The following is a 12,834-nucleotide window of genomic DNA, read 5'->3' on the forward strand; positions in this document are numbered from 1 at the left end:
TGTGGCACCTTTAGAGACTAACCAATTTATTTGAGCATAAGCTTTCGTGAGCTACAGCTGTAGCTGAGGAAGTGAGCTGTAGCTCACGAAAGCTTATGCTCTAATAAATTGGTTAGTCTCTAAGGTGCCACAAGTCCTCCTTTTCTTTTTGCGAATACAGACTAACACGGCTGTTACTCTGAAACCACTTTTTCCACTGCGAGTACTATAGTTATACATTATTCACATCTATTTTATTTTAAATTTGCATTGCTGTATAAAATTACATTTTCAGTAGCGAAACTACAGTTTTAACAAGTATTTCACAGTAATTATTCATGATTCTTTTGCTTAATACACGTGTAGGTGGGTGTGTATTTGTTATTGGAAAGACTTGAATCACAGAAGATAAAGAGTTCACGTGTACTAAGTGTTATTTTCTTTCAAACTCTGATAAACCACAAAAGGCTGAAAAGTTTTGAATATGTTTATCTATATGCGGATATGCTTACATTACAACAACTGTATTTGACAAAACTCATTCAAAACTTAAAACAGTTTTCTGAAAGTGTTTTTATGCGAATATTTGCATTTGTTTTATATTTTATCTAAGTACTTTCTCAAAGTCTCAAATTATATCTTTCTTGGAGGTTATTTTTAGGTTATACAGTAGTTTGATTTTATTTTTTATTTAATGCAGTAAAATATAAGCAATATAGGCGCTGGGTATATTTCACAGTACTGTATGTGTTCTTTGAACAAGGGCACTTTGTGGTATGAAAAATATTTCTCTGGAGTCTGGACCTTCGCTATATCTTAACCAAGAAGTTTGGACCTTGACAAAAAATAATTGACGACCCTGGTGTACTCCTGGCTCTCACACAAACTTCTGCAAACTCATGTTCAAGGAATCGCCTAGAATCCACACAATGATAATTCTGGCAGCACATTTCTTTTCCCTCAGTGGTCAGCGTATCTGTGCTGTCAGCTCCAAACCTCCATACTGTCTGTGACGGGTTCAGTCACAGAAACCCCCTTGAGACTGTCACCTGACATGCTGAAATTACCTCTGAGCCAGTTTTCCACTGCCAGCTTGAGACTCCAGAAACCTGCCTTGTTGAGCCAGACATGCTAGTCTGCTGCAACACAGATCCAGGTCTGGTCCACACCCCCAGAGCTGCAGACTTTAACCAAAAACTGCTCAGCAAGTCACCTATCTCCAGCACCCAGACACCCAGTTCCCAAAGGGATCCAACCCCCAAATAAATCAGTTTTACTCTGTATAAAGCTTATACAGGGTAAGCTCATAAATTGTCCACCCTCTATAATACTGATAGAGAGAGATGCATAGTTGTTTGCTCCCCCAGGTATTAATCACTTACTCTGGGTTAATTAATAAACAAAAAAAGTGATTTTATTAAGTATATAAAGTAGGATTTAAGTGGTTTCAAGTAATAACAGACAGAACAAAGTAAGTTACCAAGCAAAATAAAACAAAACACTCTAGTCTAAGCCTAATACATTTTAGAAAAGGAATACAGGAATACACCCTCAGAGATGTTCCAATAAGCTTCTTTCACAGACTATACTTAGTCTTAGTCTGGGCCCATTCCTTTCCCCAGTATAGTTCTTGTTAGTTCCAGTTCAGGTGGTAACTGGGGGATTTCTCATGACTGGCAGCCCCCTTTGTCCTGTTCCACCCCCTTTTATGGCTTTGGCAAAAGACAGGAATCTTTTGTCTCTGGGTCCCCACCCCTCCTTCTAAATGGAAAAGCACCAGGTTTAAGATGGATTCCAGTACCAGGTGACATGGTCACATGTCCTATGAGACCCCATTACTCACTGGCTGGCACCCAGGTATACAGGAAGGCTTACAAGTAAACAGAGCCATTTACAACCAATTGTCCGAATTAATGGGAGCCATCAAGATTCTAAACCACCATTAATGGCTCACACTTTGAATAATTACAATAGGACTTCAGAGTAATACTTCATATTTCTAGCTTCAGATACAAGAATGATACATTCATACAAATAGGATGAACACACTAGTAGATTATAAGCTTTGTTATGATACCTTACAAGAGACCTTTTGCATGAAGCATATTCCAGTTACATCATATTCACACTTATAAACATATTTCCATAAACATATGGATTGCAGCATCACACTCTTTGGAAACACTACATTAATCTGCCCCAAGATCAGGAAGTAGCCACTTGCCCCCTCCAACTTCCTCTGGGGCTAGTAAAATACAGATTTACTTAAATAACTAATCCAAGGCTTGCCTAACACCCATCCTCTTCCCCCCCTCGCCCCGCCCCGACATACACATTCCTCCGTCTCCAGCTCCTCCCCCCCAACATAACAAAGATTTTGGTTAGACTGGCTGCTTACTGTTCTGCTGTGTTCACAGTATACATCCCCATATAATTAAAAATATATATAATACAAGAGACAACGTGTAGCAAGCAACAAGAGTTATTAAATCTTTAGTGGACAGGTATGCAAAGGTTCAGACTAGAAACTACAGTTGGCAGTTGATCAGTGGCAATGGCCTCAGCAAATTCCATCAAACTGCAGAGACAAGTACAAAGTAGCTGCCTGGAAACCACTCATATTTTCTTTTTTTTCCCCATCACTGGTGCATGTACATTGTAATCCTTCCTGACTGCACACCTATGCACGTGAAGAAGTGAACATGTTCTTATTAACTGTTCACAATTTGGGTCCCTCAGAGATTTAGTGAATGCCATACTCTACCTTACATTAAAAAAAAATTGACCAATTTTGACCTGCATCATGTATCAATAGTTTGATCTCTAGCGCTGTGCAAAAACCCACCTGGAAACTTTTTGATAGACCAGAAAAAAATATCCAGTTAAACAACTGTAGAACTGTTGGCTCAAATGACCTCAAATTTTGATCACTAATCCTACTCTACACTCCCACAAAGTGTAACAAATTTCAGGAAAATCTGAGCAGCAAGAGGATTTTAGAGCATTTAGAAGCATCGTCCTTTAAACAGGAAAGATTGCGGGATGATGGAGGGAAAGAGCTGCTCTACACACCCATCTGCAGCAGAGGAGGTTCTGAAAGGTGTGAAGTGGTCCGTTCATCTCAATGTGATATTCTCAGCATGAGAACACCCCATGGTGATGAACAGAACCTAAAAGGATAACTCAAATGTGTTAACTGCTCCATTCATCTCAGTGGGTGTTCCCATGCCCTTTCTGGTGGTTTTAGAGCCTGGGATATGCACGAAGTATGCCTGTTTTCAGCCTCCCACACGAAGGGGCAGAACTTCCAGCCCCCACGTCAGCCAGGATCTGGGGGAGGGGGCCTCAGACACTCATAAAAGAGCGAGTCCCCGCCCAAACCTGACTCATGTAAGTGAGGGTGGGAGGAAATCTTGTAGATGGGCATGGGACCCCCAGATCCTGACACATACCAAGGGGGCATAAGAGGGACTCAGACACCCCCAGAGGGGCAAAAGCCCCCCAGATATGGGCACACACACTGAAGGGGTGAATGAAGCTGACAAGTGCCTTTGCCCCTATGCTCCAAGTCCTCTTGCCACTCACTCCCCACTTCCCAGTATCCCATACCCCCCACTCCCTAACCCCCATGCTTATCTCACCTGAGCCCCCAACTTCTCTCCATTCCCCTACTACCCCATTCCCAGTTAGCGCCCACCCCATATCCCCCTTCTCCTTGCTGCAGCCTCAAACCCCTCCCCCTCATCCTTCCACTCTTTTGTACCCTAATAACTGGCCCCCTCCCAGGATACAGTCACGTCTAATTTTTTCCTTAGCTGCTTTGATTACAATCCCCCCAAAATAGAATTGCCATCCATGACTCACAAATAACAGCCTCCAGCCACTCAGTCCAAAACTCTTTGTCTTAGGCTTGGACTTGTGATTCACTTATCCTTAGTTAAGTTAATTGAAGAGTGAGTTCACAGCCATTAATCTCAACCAGATCCATGATTCATCCAGTCATTATTTCATCTCAGTTTAACAGTACAAGGCAGCAGAAGGAAACTTTTTTTTGTGGGGAGGGTGGGGGGAATGGTGGCGGGGGGTGGGGGGGAGAAGAACCGTAACTCAGGAGCCTCTTGGTTGAATGACTCCAAATTTGGCTCGCTAACACTATCCTGCACCTGCATACAAGGCAAACCAAATTTCAAAGCAGTCAAAGTTGCTAGTTGCGTTGGTGCCAACTCCGTGAGTTTTCCAGGGTGGAGCACCCATGGGAAGAAAATAATGGGAGCTCAGCACCCACCGGCAGCCCCCTGATCAGATCCCCCTCTTCCCCACAGCGCCTCCCACCCGCCTGCAGGCCCTGCTGATCAGCTCCTCCCCCTCTCCCCAGCGCCTCCAGCCCGCTGGTGATCAGCTGTTCAGCAGCATGCAGGAAGCACTGGGGGGGGGGGGGGGAGGAGTGGGGGTAGGAAGAAGCAGGAGAGGGAACGGAATGGTGCAGGTAGAAGCAGGGTGGGCCCGGAGGCAGAGCCAGGGTCGAGCACCCCCGGGAATTCAGGAAGTCGACACTTCTGGCTAGTCAGATTTTAGAGCACTTATAAAAGTCAAGCTTTAAAGCATATAAAATGGTTTCCGTATTGGCACATGTACAGCATAAAATTTTTTCTTAAATATCATTCTAAGTTTGGGTCCCCCAAAGATTTTGTGAGTGCCACATGCATTACCTTGAGCAAAACTCAGATTGAGCCCGTCTTGACCCTCACCACATCAACAGTTTGATCTCGAGCTCTGCATACAAAAAACCCAAAACCTCCACTATCTAGAAACTTTTGAAAAATGGCTTTTTCAGGGCTTGTATCTCCATAAGCCCTGCCTCAAATGACCCAACATTTGAGTCACTAACCATATCCTGTACCCTCCTGAGGTACACCAAATTTCAAAGGAATCTGAGTAGGCATCTCAATTTTAGAAGACTTAGAAAAGTCTACCTTTAAACAGAAATCTTGATGCAACCTTTACTATAGCAGCCTTACCACGCCACTATACGCCAATAAAATCAAAATAGACATACACAAAGATCAGACACTAAATTAATGCTGTTAATTATAGTGGAGTGCCATGTGACCACTTGTGTTGTGAGGCCATTTAGATGCACCCACTCCCATAAGTGATGCATCAGTGGTGAGGAGCAACGATGGTGAGCTTTGGGAGAAAGGGATCCCTTTGCAAACGTTGCTTGGGCTCTTCCACCAGTCTAGGGAGTTTTTGACCCTGGTGCGAGGCCACAGGGATTTGTCCAGCCTGTCCCTGTTTGGTCTGCAGAACCACATTTGGAGGCATCACATGTGAAGCCTAACACCATGCTCACTGCCATGTGCCCCAGGAGTTGGAGGCAGAGTCTGGCTGATATTTGCAGGCTGCTTTAAACAGTGTCTATAAGCGTGGCTAAGGACAGGAATCTGTGTTGAGGCAAGAGGGCTCTGGCCTGAAATGAGTCGAGCTCAGCCCCTATGAATTCCATCCGTTGCACTGGAGTGAGGGTTGACTTCTGGGTGTTGATCTGTTGGACCAGACCTGTAAACAAGCACAGTCACTTTGGTTACTCGGTGAGCCTCACGGAGAGATCTGGCTCTGAGTAGGCAATCGTCGAGATAAGGGTAGATCATTATCCCTTGAGAACATAAATGAGTAGGCACCGCCGAGAGAACCTTGGAAAATACTCTTGGGGCCAACGATAGCCTGAAGGGGAGCACTTTGTATTGGTAGTGGTCTTGTCGCAGGGTGAATCTGAGAAATCGTCTAAGAGTCAGTAGGACTGAGATGTGAAAAGGTGTGTCCTGAAGGTCCAGGGCCAAAAACCAGTCTCCCTGTTCCGACATTGGAATGATCATCAATAAAGTAACCATCTTGACTTTTTGAGCCTTGACAAATTTGCTGAGAGCTCTGAGGTCTAGTATGGGTCTCCAGCCTCCCTTCCTCTTTGGTATTAGGAAATAACAAGAGTAGAACCCTCTTCCTTGTAGATGTTGAGGTACTGGTTCTATGGCTCCTAACTGGAGCAGACAATTTACTTCTTGTAGTAGTATACGCTCGTGAATCATAGAATCATAGAATATCAGGGTTGGAAGGGACCTCAGGAGGTCATCTAGTCCAACCCCCTGCTCAAAAGCAGGACCCATCCCCAATTAAATCATCCCAGCCAGTGAACGGAAAAGGTGTTCTGGAGGAGGTAGGGAGGTAAAATGGATAGAGTACCCAGTTCACGGTTCAATATTATGCATTCCTAGGCACTGGAGAACACTGCCAATCAGTGGCCAAACGGGTGTGAAGCGTTGGTCAGCTGTATCAGTCGGGGAGAATACTCTAGTGGCGCCTTGACCTGCCCATCAAAACTGGTGCTTGGACTAAGAGGGCTGGGATGACAAAGATTGCAGGCCAAGTGATTTGCGTTTGGGGAATTTCCCGTTTTTTCTTTGTGGCTTATAGTGGCGTTGAGGTTGATATTGGGATGTATATGGTCTATGCTGGGACTGGGAACTAAATGATCTCTTTTGTCCCGGCATGCAGCTACCCAACGACCAGAAAGTAGCCCTGGAATCCTTCAGAGTGTGAATGGAGGCATCAGGGTGGCGGCAGCAGCAGCAAGAGCCCGGCAGCGGTATCCACGGGTGGCTGTACCACAATGATGATTGTGGGACCATCTGCTTGTATGTGCCTTGTTAGTATTGAGCACCATATGGAGCATGAGAGGAGTACTATGTCGTCTCTTCCTCTGGCTTGCTGTCTGAACTCTTGCTAGAGAGTAGGAGAGCGCAGGGGTCAGCATCGTGTCTGTGGGAAAAATTTTGAGGTCCGTGGTAATTTTTCAAAAAATTGAATGACTGAATGACATAACCCCCCACAATGTCCATCACTAAGTATGTTAATTTTGTCAAGTGTCCGTTGCGCAATGTGGTGCTGCCAACCACTGGGGGAGTGTGGCATGGCAGTGGTGACAATTCCCATGCCAAGCAAAGACTTGGTGCAGAGGTCCTGGTATCGAGAAGCGGAGACCCCAGTACTTCCGGTATACAGAGATCACTGGAATGGAAGAATTCTGCCAGTACTGATCGCCCCGGTGTTGGTATGGGGTGGGGTGGGGCAGGGATCTTGTCTGTACTGGCCGCTCCGTTGCTGGAGGTGGTGTCAATGTTGGCACTGATGATGATTCACCGACTAGTAGTACCTTTATAGCGGAATGCTTATTCCTGTCTGTCAGTGCTGATGACTCAGTGCCCGTGCCCTTTGGGTCCAGGGGCATGTCAACAGTACTAACTGCTGACAGTTTCCATGGGCTAAGGGTACCAGACTGTGAGGGTCTCGGTGCCGACAGTGCCAAAGATACTGAGTGAGATGGAGATCACTTACAGCTATCTGGAGGCTCCTTTTGGAGTCTTCCCACTCTCCTCTTAGATAACTTATGAGGGCATCAGCAGTCTGTTTCTCCGATCCACAGCCATTAGATGTATAGGGCTGTGGGGAAGACTCATGTCCACCTGCGGACTCGCAGCGTAGGTCCTGCGAGGGTTTGAGAGCTGCCTCCATGAAGATGATCTTCTGCCTGAGCTCTCTGTCCTTACAGGAATGTGGCCGGAGTTGCTGACAAAGACCACACTTTTGCTAGATGCGGCCCTCCCTGAGGCAGCGAATGCCGTGGGAGTGCTTGTCTGCAATCAGAATTGCCTCTTTGTGAGCGAGGCACTTCTTAAAGCCTGCTGAACCAGGCACGCCTGCTGCGGGGAAGGGTCCCCAGCAGGGAGAAAAGTAGGAAAATAAAGTTTGTGGATTTTGTTTTTATTTTTTAGTGGATAAAATGAAAGAGTAAAGAACGACTTACAACTACAGTATACCAACAAACTAACTATATAAATGCGACTAGAGCATGATCCTAATGGACTGCAAGTAGCTCTGTCTTTAGCCAGGGGCAGTTGAGAAGGAACTGAGGGGGGTTAGCCTATGAGCACAGGCTAGTCTCATGGTGCAGCATGAGGGAAGACAGCACATGCGCAGGCCTAAGAGACACTACTATCAAAGTTCTCCAGTCAGCAACGCAGGAGTTCAAGCACACCTACAGTAGAGCACCCATAGGGACACTACTCAAAGAAGAATTCACACATGCTCTACGCCAGTGGTTCTCAAAGCCAGTCCGCCGCTTGTTCAGGGAAAGCCCCTGGAGGGCCGGGCCGGTTTGTTTACCTGCCGCATCCGCAGGTTCGGCCGAGCACAGCTCCCACTGGCCGTGGTTCGTTGTGCCAGGCCAATGGGGGCTGCGGAAAGGGCGACCAGCACATTCCTCGGCCCGCGCCGCTTCCCGCAGCCCCCATTGGCCTGGAGCAGCGAGCTGTGATCTACGCAGATGTGAGAATGGTTGCTGACATCTCTCTCCTTTCAGCCTGAATGCTATCTCTTCTCCCTCTGCCCCCATGAGCTATCACCGGGGGAGTCGTACCTCTCATGGGGAGGGGGTCCCTGAGCCCTTCTCCATGCCCCCTTCTGTGTGAGCTGGGATCTGGGGAGCCTGCTCTCTGGAATGGAGCTGAGAACAGCCATGCTCGGAGCATGCACCAAGCACACAGTGCTGAGACGGGGTGAGGAGTTGAGAACAGGCATGTTTCATGCATGGCATACACTCACAAGCACTATGGCTGGGGGGGGGGGGGAAGAGACACTGGGGGATTTGAGCACACCTACTGACATGGAGCTGGTCACATATCTCATAGCTATTGTTTCAGGCCCTATTCATCTCCACAAGGTGTTCTTATTCAGAACATCTCATTAAGATAAAAGGTCATTTCACACTTCTGTGAGGAGAATAGATGTGCAGAGCCCATTCTCCCTACAGTAGGCCCAGATTTTGGACAGGGACTCTGAACTCTGCCCTTTCCTGCCTCCTGGTGAGCGGGTAAACTGGTTTGAGCCCTGGCACGGCCACAGGAAGGACGGCTGTGAAATCCTTAACGAGAGGTAAGAGTTTGGTCCTGAGAGGCCAAAGGATACTGTATAAAGGCTTAATATCCATTTACTTACTTTAATACTCTGAGCTGTGAACAAGCTGTCTGGGAGAAGAAAGAGGGAAATGAGAATGGCATGCCTTGGACTTCAGTGGCCTCATAGGCTGGGCTTAAGCTGACAGATGAGCAAGAGAATTAAAACACCGTTGAACTCCAAAGAAATAAACTCAGCAAAAATTAGAATACATCAAAGCCTGAGTTCTCTCACTGGAAATATTTGCATATTTCCTGGAAACATTTCTGAAACTTTAACATTGGAAGGATGAATAAAATTATTTTCTCCCCAACAAAAAAAGCAAGAGAGACAACTCCATGGTATGTTTTATTGATTACCTTTTATGACACTTCAATATGGGCTTAATTTCCAAAATACAAGATTGGCATGACCCTTTCCAGTAATCAGAACGGATACACTTATGTGTTGTTGCAATGTTTAATTGAGATACGTACAACAAAATTCTCAAACTTCCTGTAATGCAATTTCAATTAAATTTCTTAGAGAAAGTTCTTAAGGGTACAAAAACAAAACAAAAGATTTCAGGTTTCAGAGTAACAGCCGTGTTAGTCTGTATTCGCAAAAAGAAAAGGAGTACTTGTGGCACCTTAGAGACTAACCAATTTATTTGAGCAATATCTATAAGCTTTCGTGAACTACAGCTCACTTCATCGGATGCATACTGTGGAAACTGCAGAAGACATTATATACACAGAGACCATGAAACAATACCTTCTCCCACCCCACTCTCCTGCTGGTAATAGCTTATCTAAAGTGATCACTCTCCTTACAATGTGTATGATAATCAAGGTGGGCCATTTCCAGCATAAATCCAAGTTTAACCAGAACGTAGGGGGGGGTTGTGTGTGTAGGAAAAAACAAGGGGAAATAGGCTACCTTGCATAATGACTTAGCCACTCCCAGAATGGGAGACCCCCAGAGACTGGGAGTGGCTAAGTCATTATGCAAGGTAGCCTATTTCCTCTTGTTTTTTCCTACACACAACTCCCCCCCCCCCCCGACGTTCTTGTTAAACTTGGATTTATGCTGGAAATGGCCCACCTTGATTATCATACACATTGTAAGGAGAGTGGTCAGTCTGGATGAGCTATTGCCAACAGGAGAGTGAGTTTGTGCGTGTGTGGGGGGGGCAGTGTGAGAAAACCTGGATTTGTGCTGGAAATGGCCTACCTTGATTATCATGCACATTGTAGGGAGAATGGTCACTTTGGATAAGCTATTACCAGCAGGAGAGTGAGTTTGTGTGTGTGTGTCTTTTTGGGGGGGGGGGGGGAGAACCTGGATTTGTGCTGGAAATGGCCCACCTTGATTATCATACACATTGTAAAGAGAGTGGTCACTTTAGATAAGCTATTACCAGCAGGAGAGTGGGGTGGGAGAAGGTATTGTTCTATGGTCTCTGTGTATATAATGTCTTCTGCAGTTTCCACAGTATGCATCTGATGAAGTGAGCTGTAGCTTATGAAAGCTTATGCTCAAATAAATTGGTTAGTCTCTAAGGTGCCACAAGTACTCCTTTTCTTTTTGCAAAAGATTTCAGTTAGTTATTTTAATAATTTATATTGGTTGCTATGTTCTTATACCAACGCTTGTTAAGTCTGTTGGGGGAAAAGCTGCAGCAGCCACCAGGCTGTTTGTCTCCTGTTCAGAGGTTCAATTCTGTATGGCTACTTGAGAATGATGCTGGAGACTCGGAGTGCTGGAAGCCAGCACAGTGCAGTTGGAAGGTTCAGAAAATTAAGGGACAAGTGCTAAATACGTTCTACTATAGATGGGCAAATGAGGAATTTGGGCAAAGGGTGGCAAAAGGCACTACACTCAGACCCTCAGCCACATTTCAAATTCTTGCTCTAAACCATGGAGAGACATGCTAAAGCTGTTCAAAAGAGAGTTGTAAAAATTTTAAGCATTGACAGGATTCCTTATTTTTCCACTAGCCTTGTTCTTGAAAGACAGCTGCAATATTTTTGATCAACCTTTCAAAGAAAATTTGACTTGCGGCAGAGACCAAGCACAGAAAACTTCAGCTTAAATGGTTAAGGTTTGCCAAAGTTATAAGCAAATGAGAACAGGGGGTTACAAAGGGAAGCCGTAGACACCCTTAATATAAAGCTTGCTATTGGGGCCCTTAACACACACACACACACACAAAAGAATTTAGTGTACCTGTCTGAAACAATGTGGAGGAGCAGCTAGCGATCCAGTCTCTTTCAAGTAATTATCCCACTTAAAGTGTTCTAGAAGAGATAAAAATAAAAAGGTTAGACAACTTTTAAGGGAATGTATTGAGCAAACTTTTAGGGGGAAAACAGCTCTTTAGGTGAGCTAATTCTAGCCTTTTTAAAATAAGTTCTAAAAAGCGAATTCCTCTTGTGTGAAAGCCACGAGATTGACAGCCTTTGAGAGACTTTAAAAACTTTGTTAATCCATAGGAAAGACACACCACAGACAGATTCAGTACACAGTTTCAACATATTTCATCAGTAGTGAGGAAGGATGGTTCAGTGGTTAGGATGCTAGGCTGGGAATCACTAGAGCGGGATTCCATGTGCTGCTTCACCAGACTTCCTGTGTGACCTTGTGCAAGCCTTTGTGCCTCAGTTCCATATCTGTAAAACGAGAATAATAGCATGTCCTATGCTGCAGGAGTGAGGATAAATATGTTAAAGATTGAGACAGTCATATACTCTATATCCAGGACCATGTAAGCACTTTTAATAAAGTGTGTGCGCGTCATGACGGCTTGTGCAGAAGACCCAACTAGTATCTTGACTCCATTACAAACCAGGACAGGTTTGGGGTTTAGTGCAATCTGTGAATAGGACCCTAGCTCCACAACTAGAACGCATGAATTTCTGGCTCCCTGTCCTACATTTGATCTAGACATGACTGCCTTTCCAACCAAATATGCAAATATTTTGCCTTAACACTTAGGGTATGTCTACACTACGGAATAAGGTCGAATGTATAGAAGTCGGTTTTTTAGAAATCGGTTTTATATATTCGAGTGTGTGTCCCCCCACAGAAAATGCTCTAAGTGCATTAAGTGCATTAACTCGGCGGAGTGCTTCCACAGTACCGAGGCAAGTGTCGACTTCCAGAGCGTTGCACTGTGGGTAGCTATCCCACAGTTCCCGCAGTCTCCGCTGCCCATTGGAATTCTGGATTGAGATCCCAATGCCTGATGGGGCTAAAACATTGTCACGGGTGGTTCTGGGTACATATCGTCAGGCCCCCGTTCCCTCCCTCCCTCCGTGAAAGCAAGAGCAGACAATCATTTCGCGCCTTTTTTCCTGAGTTACCTGTGCAGACGCCATACCACGGCAAGCATGGAGCCCGCTCAGGTAACCGTCACCGTATGTCTCCTGGGTGCTGGCAGACGCGGTACGGCATTGCTACACAGTAGCAGCAACCCATTGCCTTCTGGCAGCAGACGGTGCAGTACGACTGGTAGCCATCCTCGTTGTGTCCGAAGTGCTCCTGGCCTCATCGGCTGGGAGCGCCTGGGCAGACATGGGCGCAGGGACTAAATTTGGAGTGACTTGACCAGGTCATTCTCTTTAGTCCTGCCGTCAGTCCTATTGAACTGTCTTATGGTGAGCAGGCAGGCAATACGGATTGCTAGCAGTCGTACTGTACCATCTTCTGCCGGGCAGGCAAGAGATGAGGATGGCTAGCAGTCGTATTGTACCATCTTCTGCCGGGCAGGCAAGAGATGAGGATGGCATGCAGTCCTTCTGCACCGTCTGCTGCCAGCCAAAGATGTAAAAGATAGATGGAGTGGATCAAAACAAGAAACAGACC

At 45.7% G+C, this 12,834-nt stretch overlaps 1 protein-coding gene across 2 annotated transcripts in view; it reads right to left on the reverse strand.

Moving 5' to 3' along the window:
* The window catches only part of SCML2 (Scm polycomb group protein like 2), a gene marked incomplete at its 5' end in the record, with an annotated part of 131,180 nt that overhangs the window by 66,955 nt on the left and 51,391 nt on the right, over positions 1 to 12,834 (reverse strand). For both annotated transcript variants that reach the window (XM_084623146.1, XM_084623145.1), the window contains one exon: positions 11,197 to 11,267. In XM_084623146.1, the coding sequence (XP_084479272.1) occupies positions 11,197 to 11,267 (71 nt within the window). The remainder of the gene's footprint in view (positions 1 to 11,196; positions 11,268 to 12,834) is intronic.

The sequence above is a fragment of the Lepidochelys olivacea genome (genome assembly GCF_965140295.1).
Source record: "Lepidochelys olivacea isolate rLepOli2 genome assembly, chromosome: 1".
Classification (NCBI taxonomy): Eukaryota; Metazoa; Chordata; order Testudines; family Cheloniidae; genus Lepidochelys; species Lepidochelys olivacea.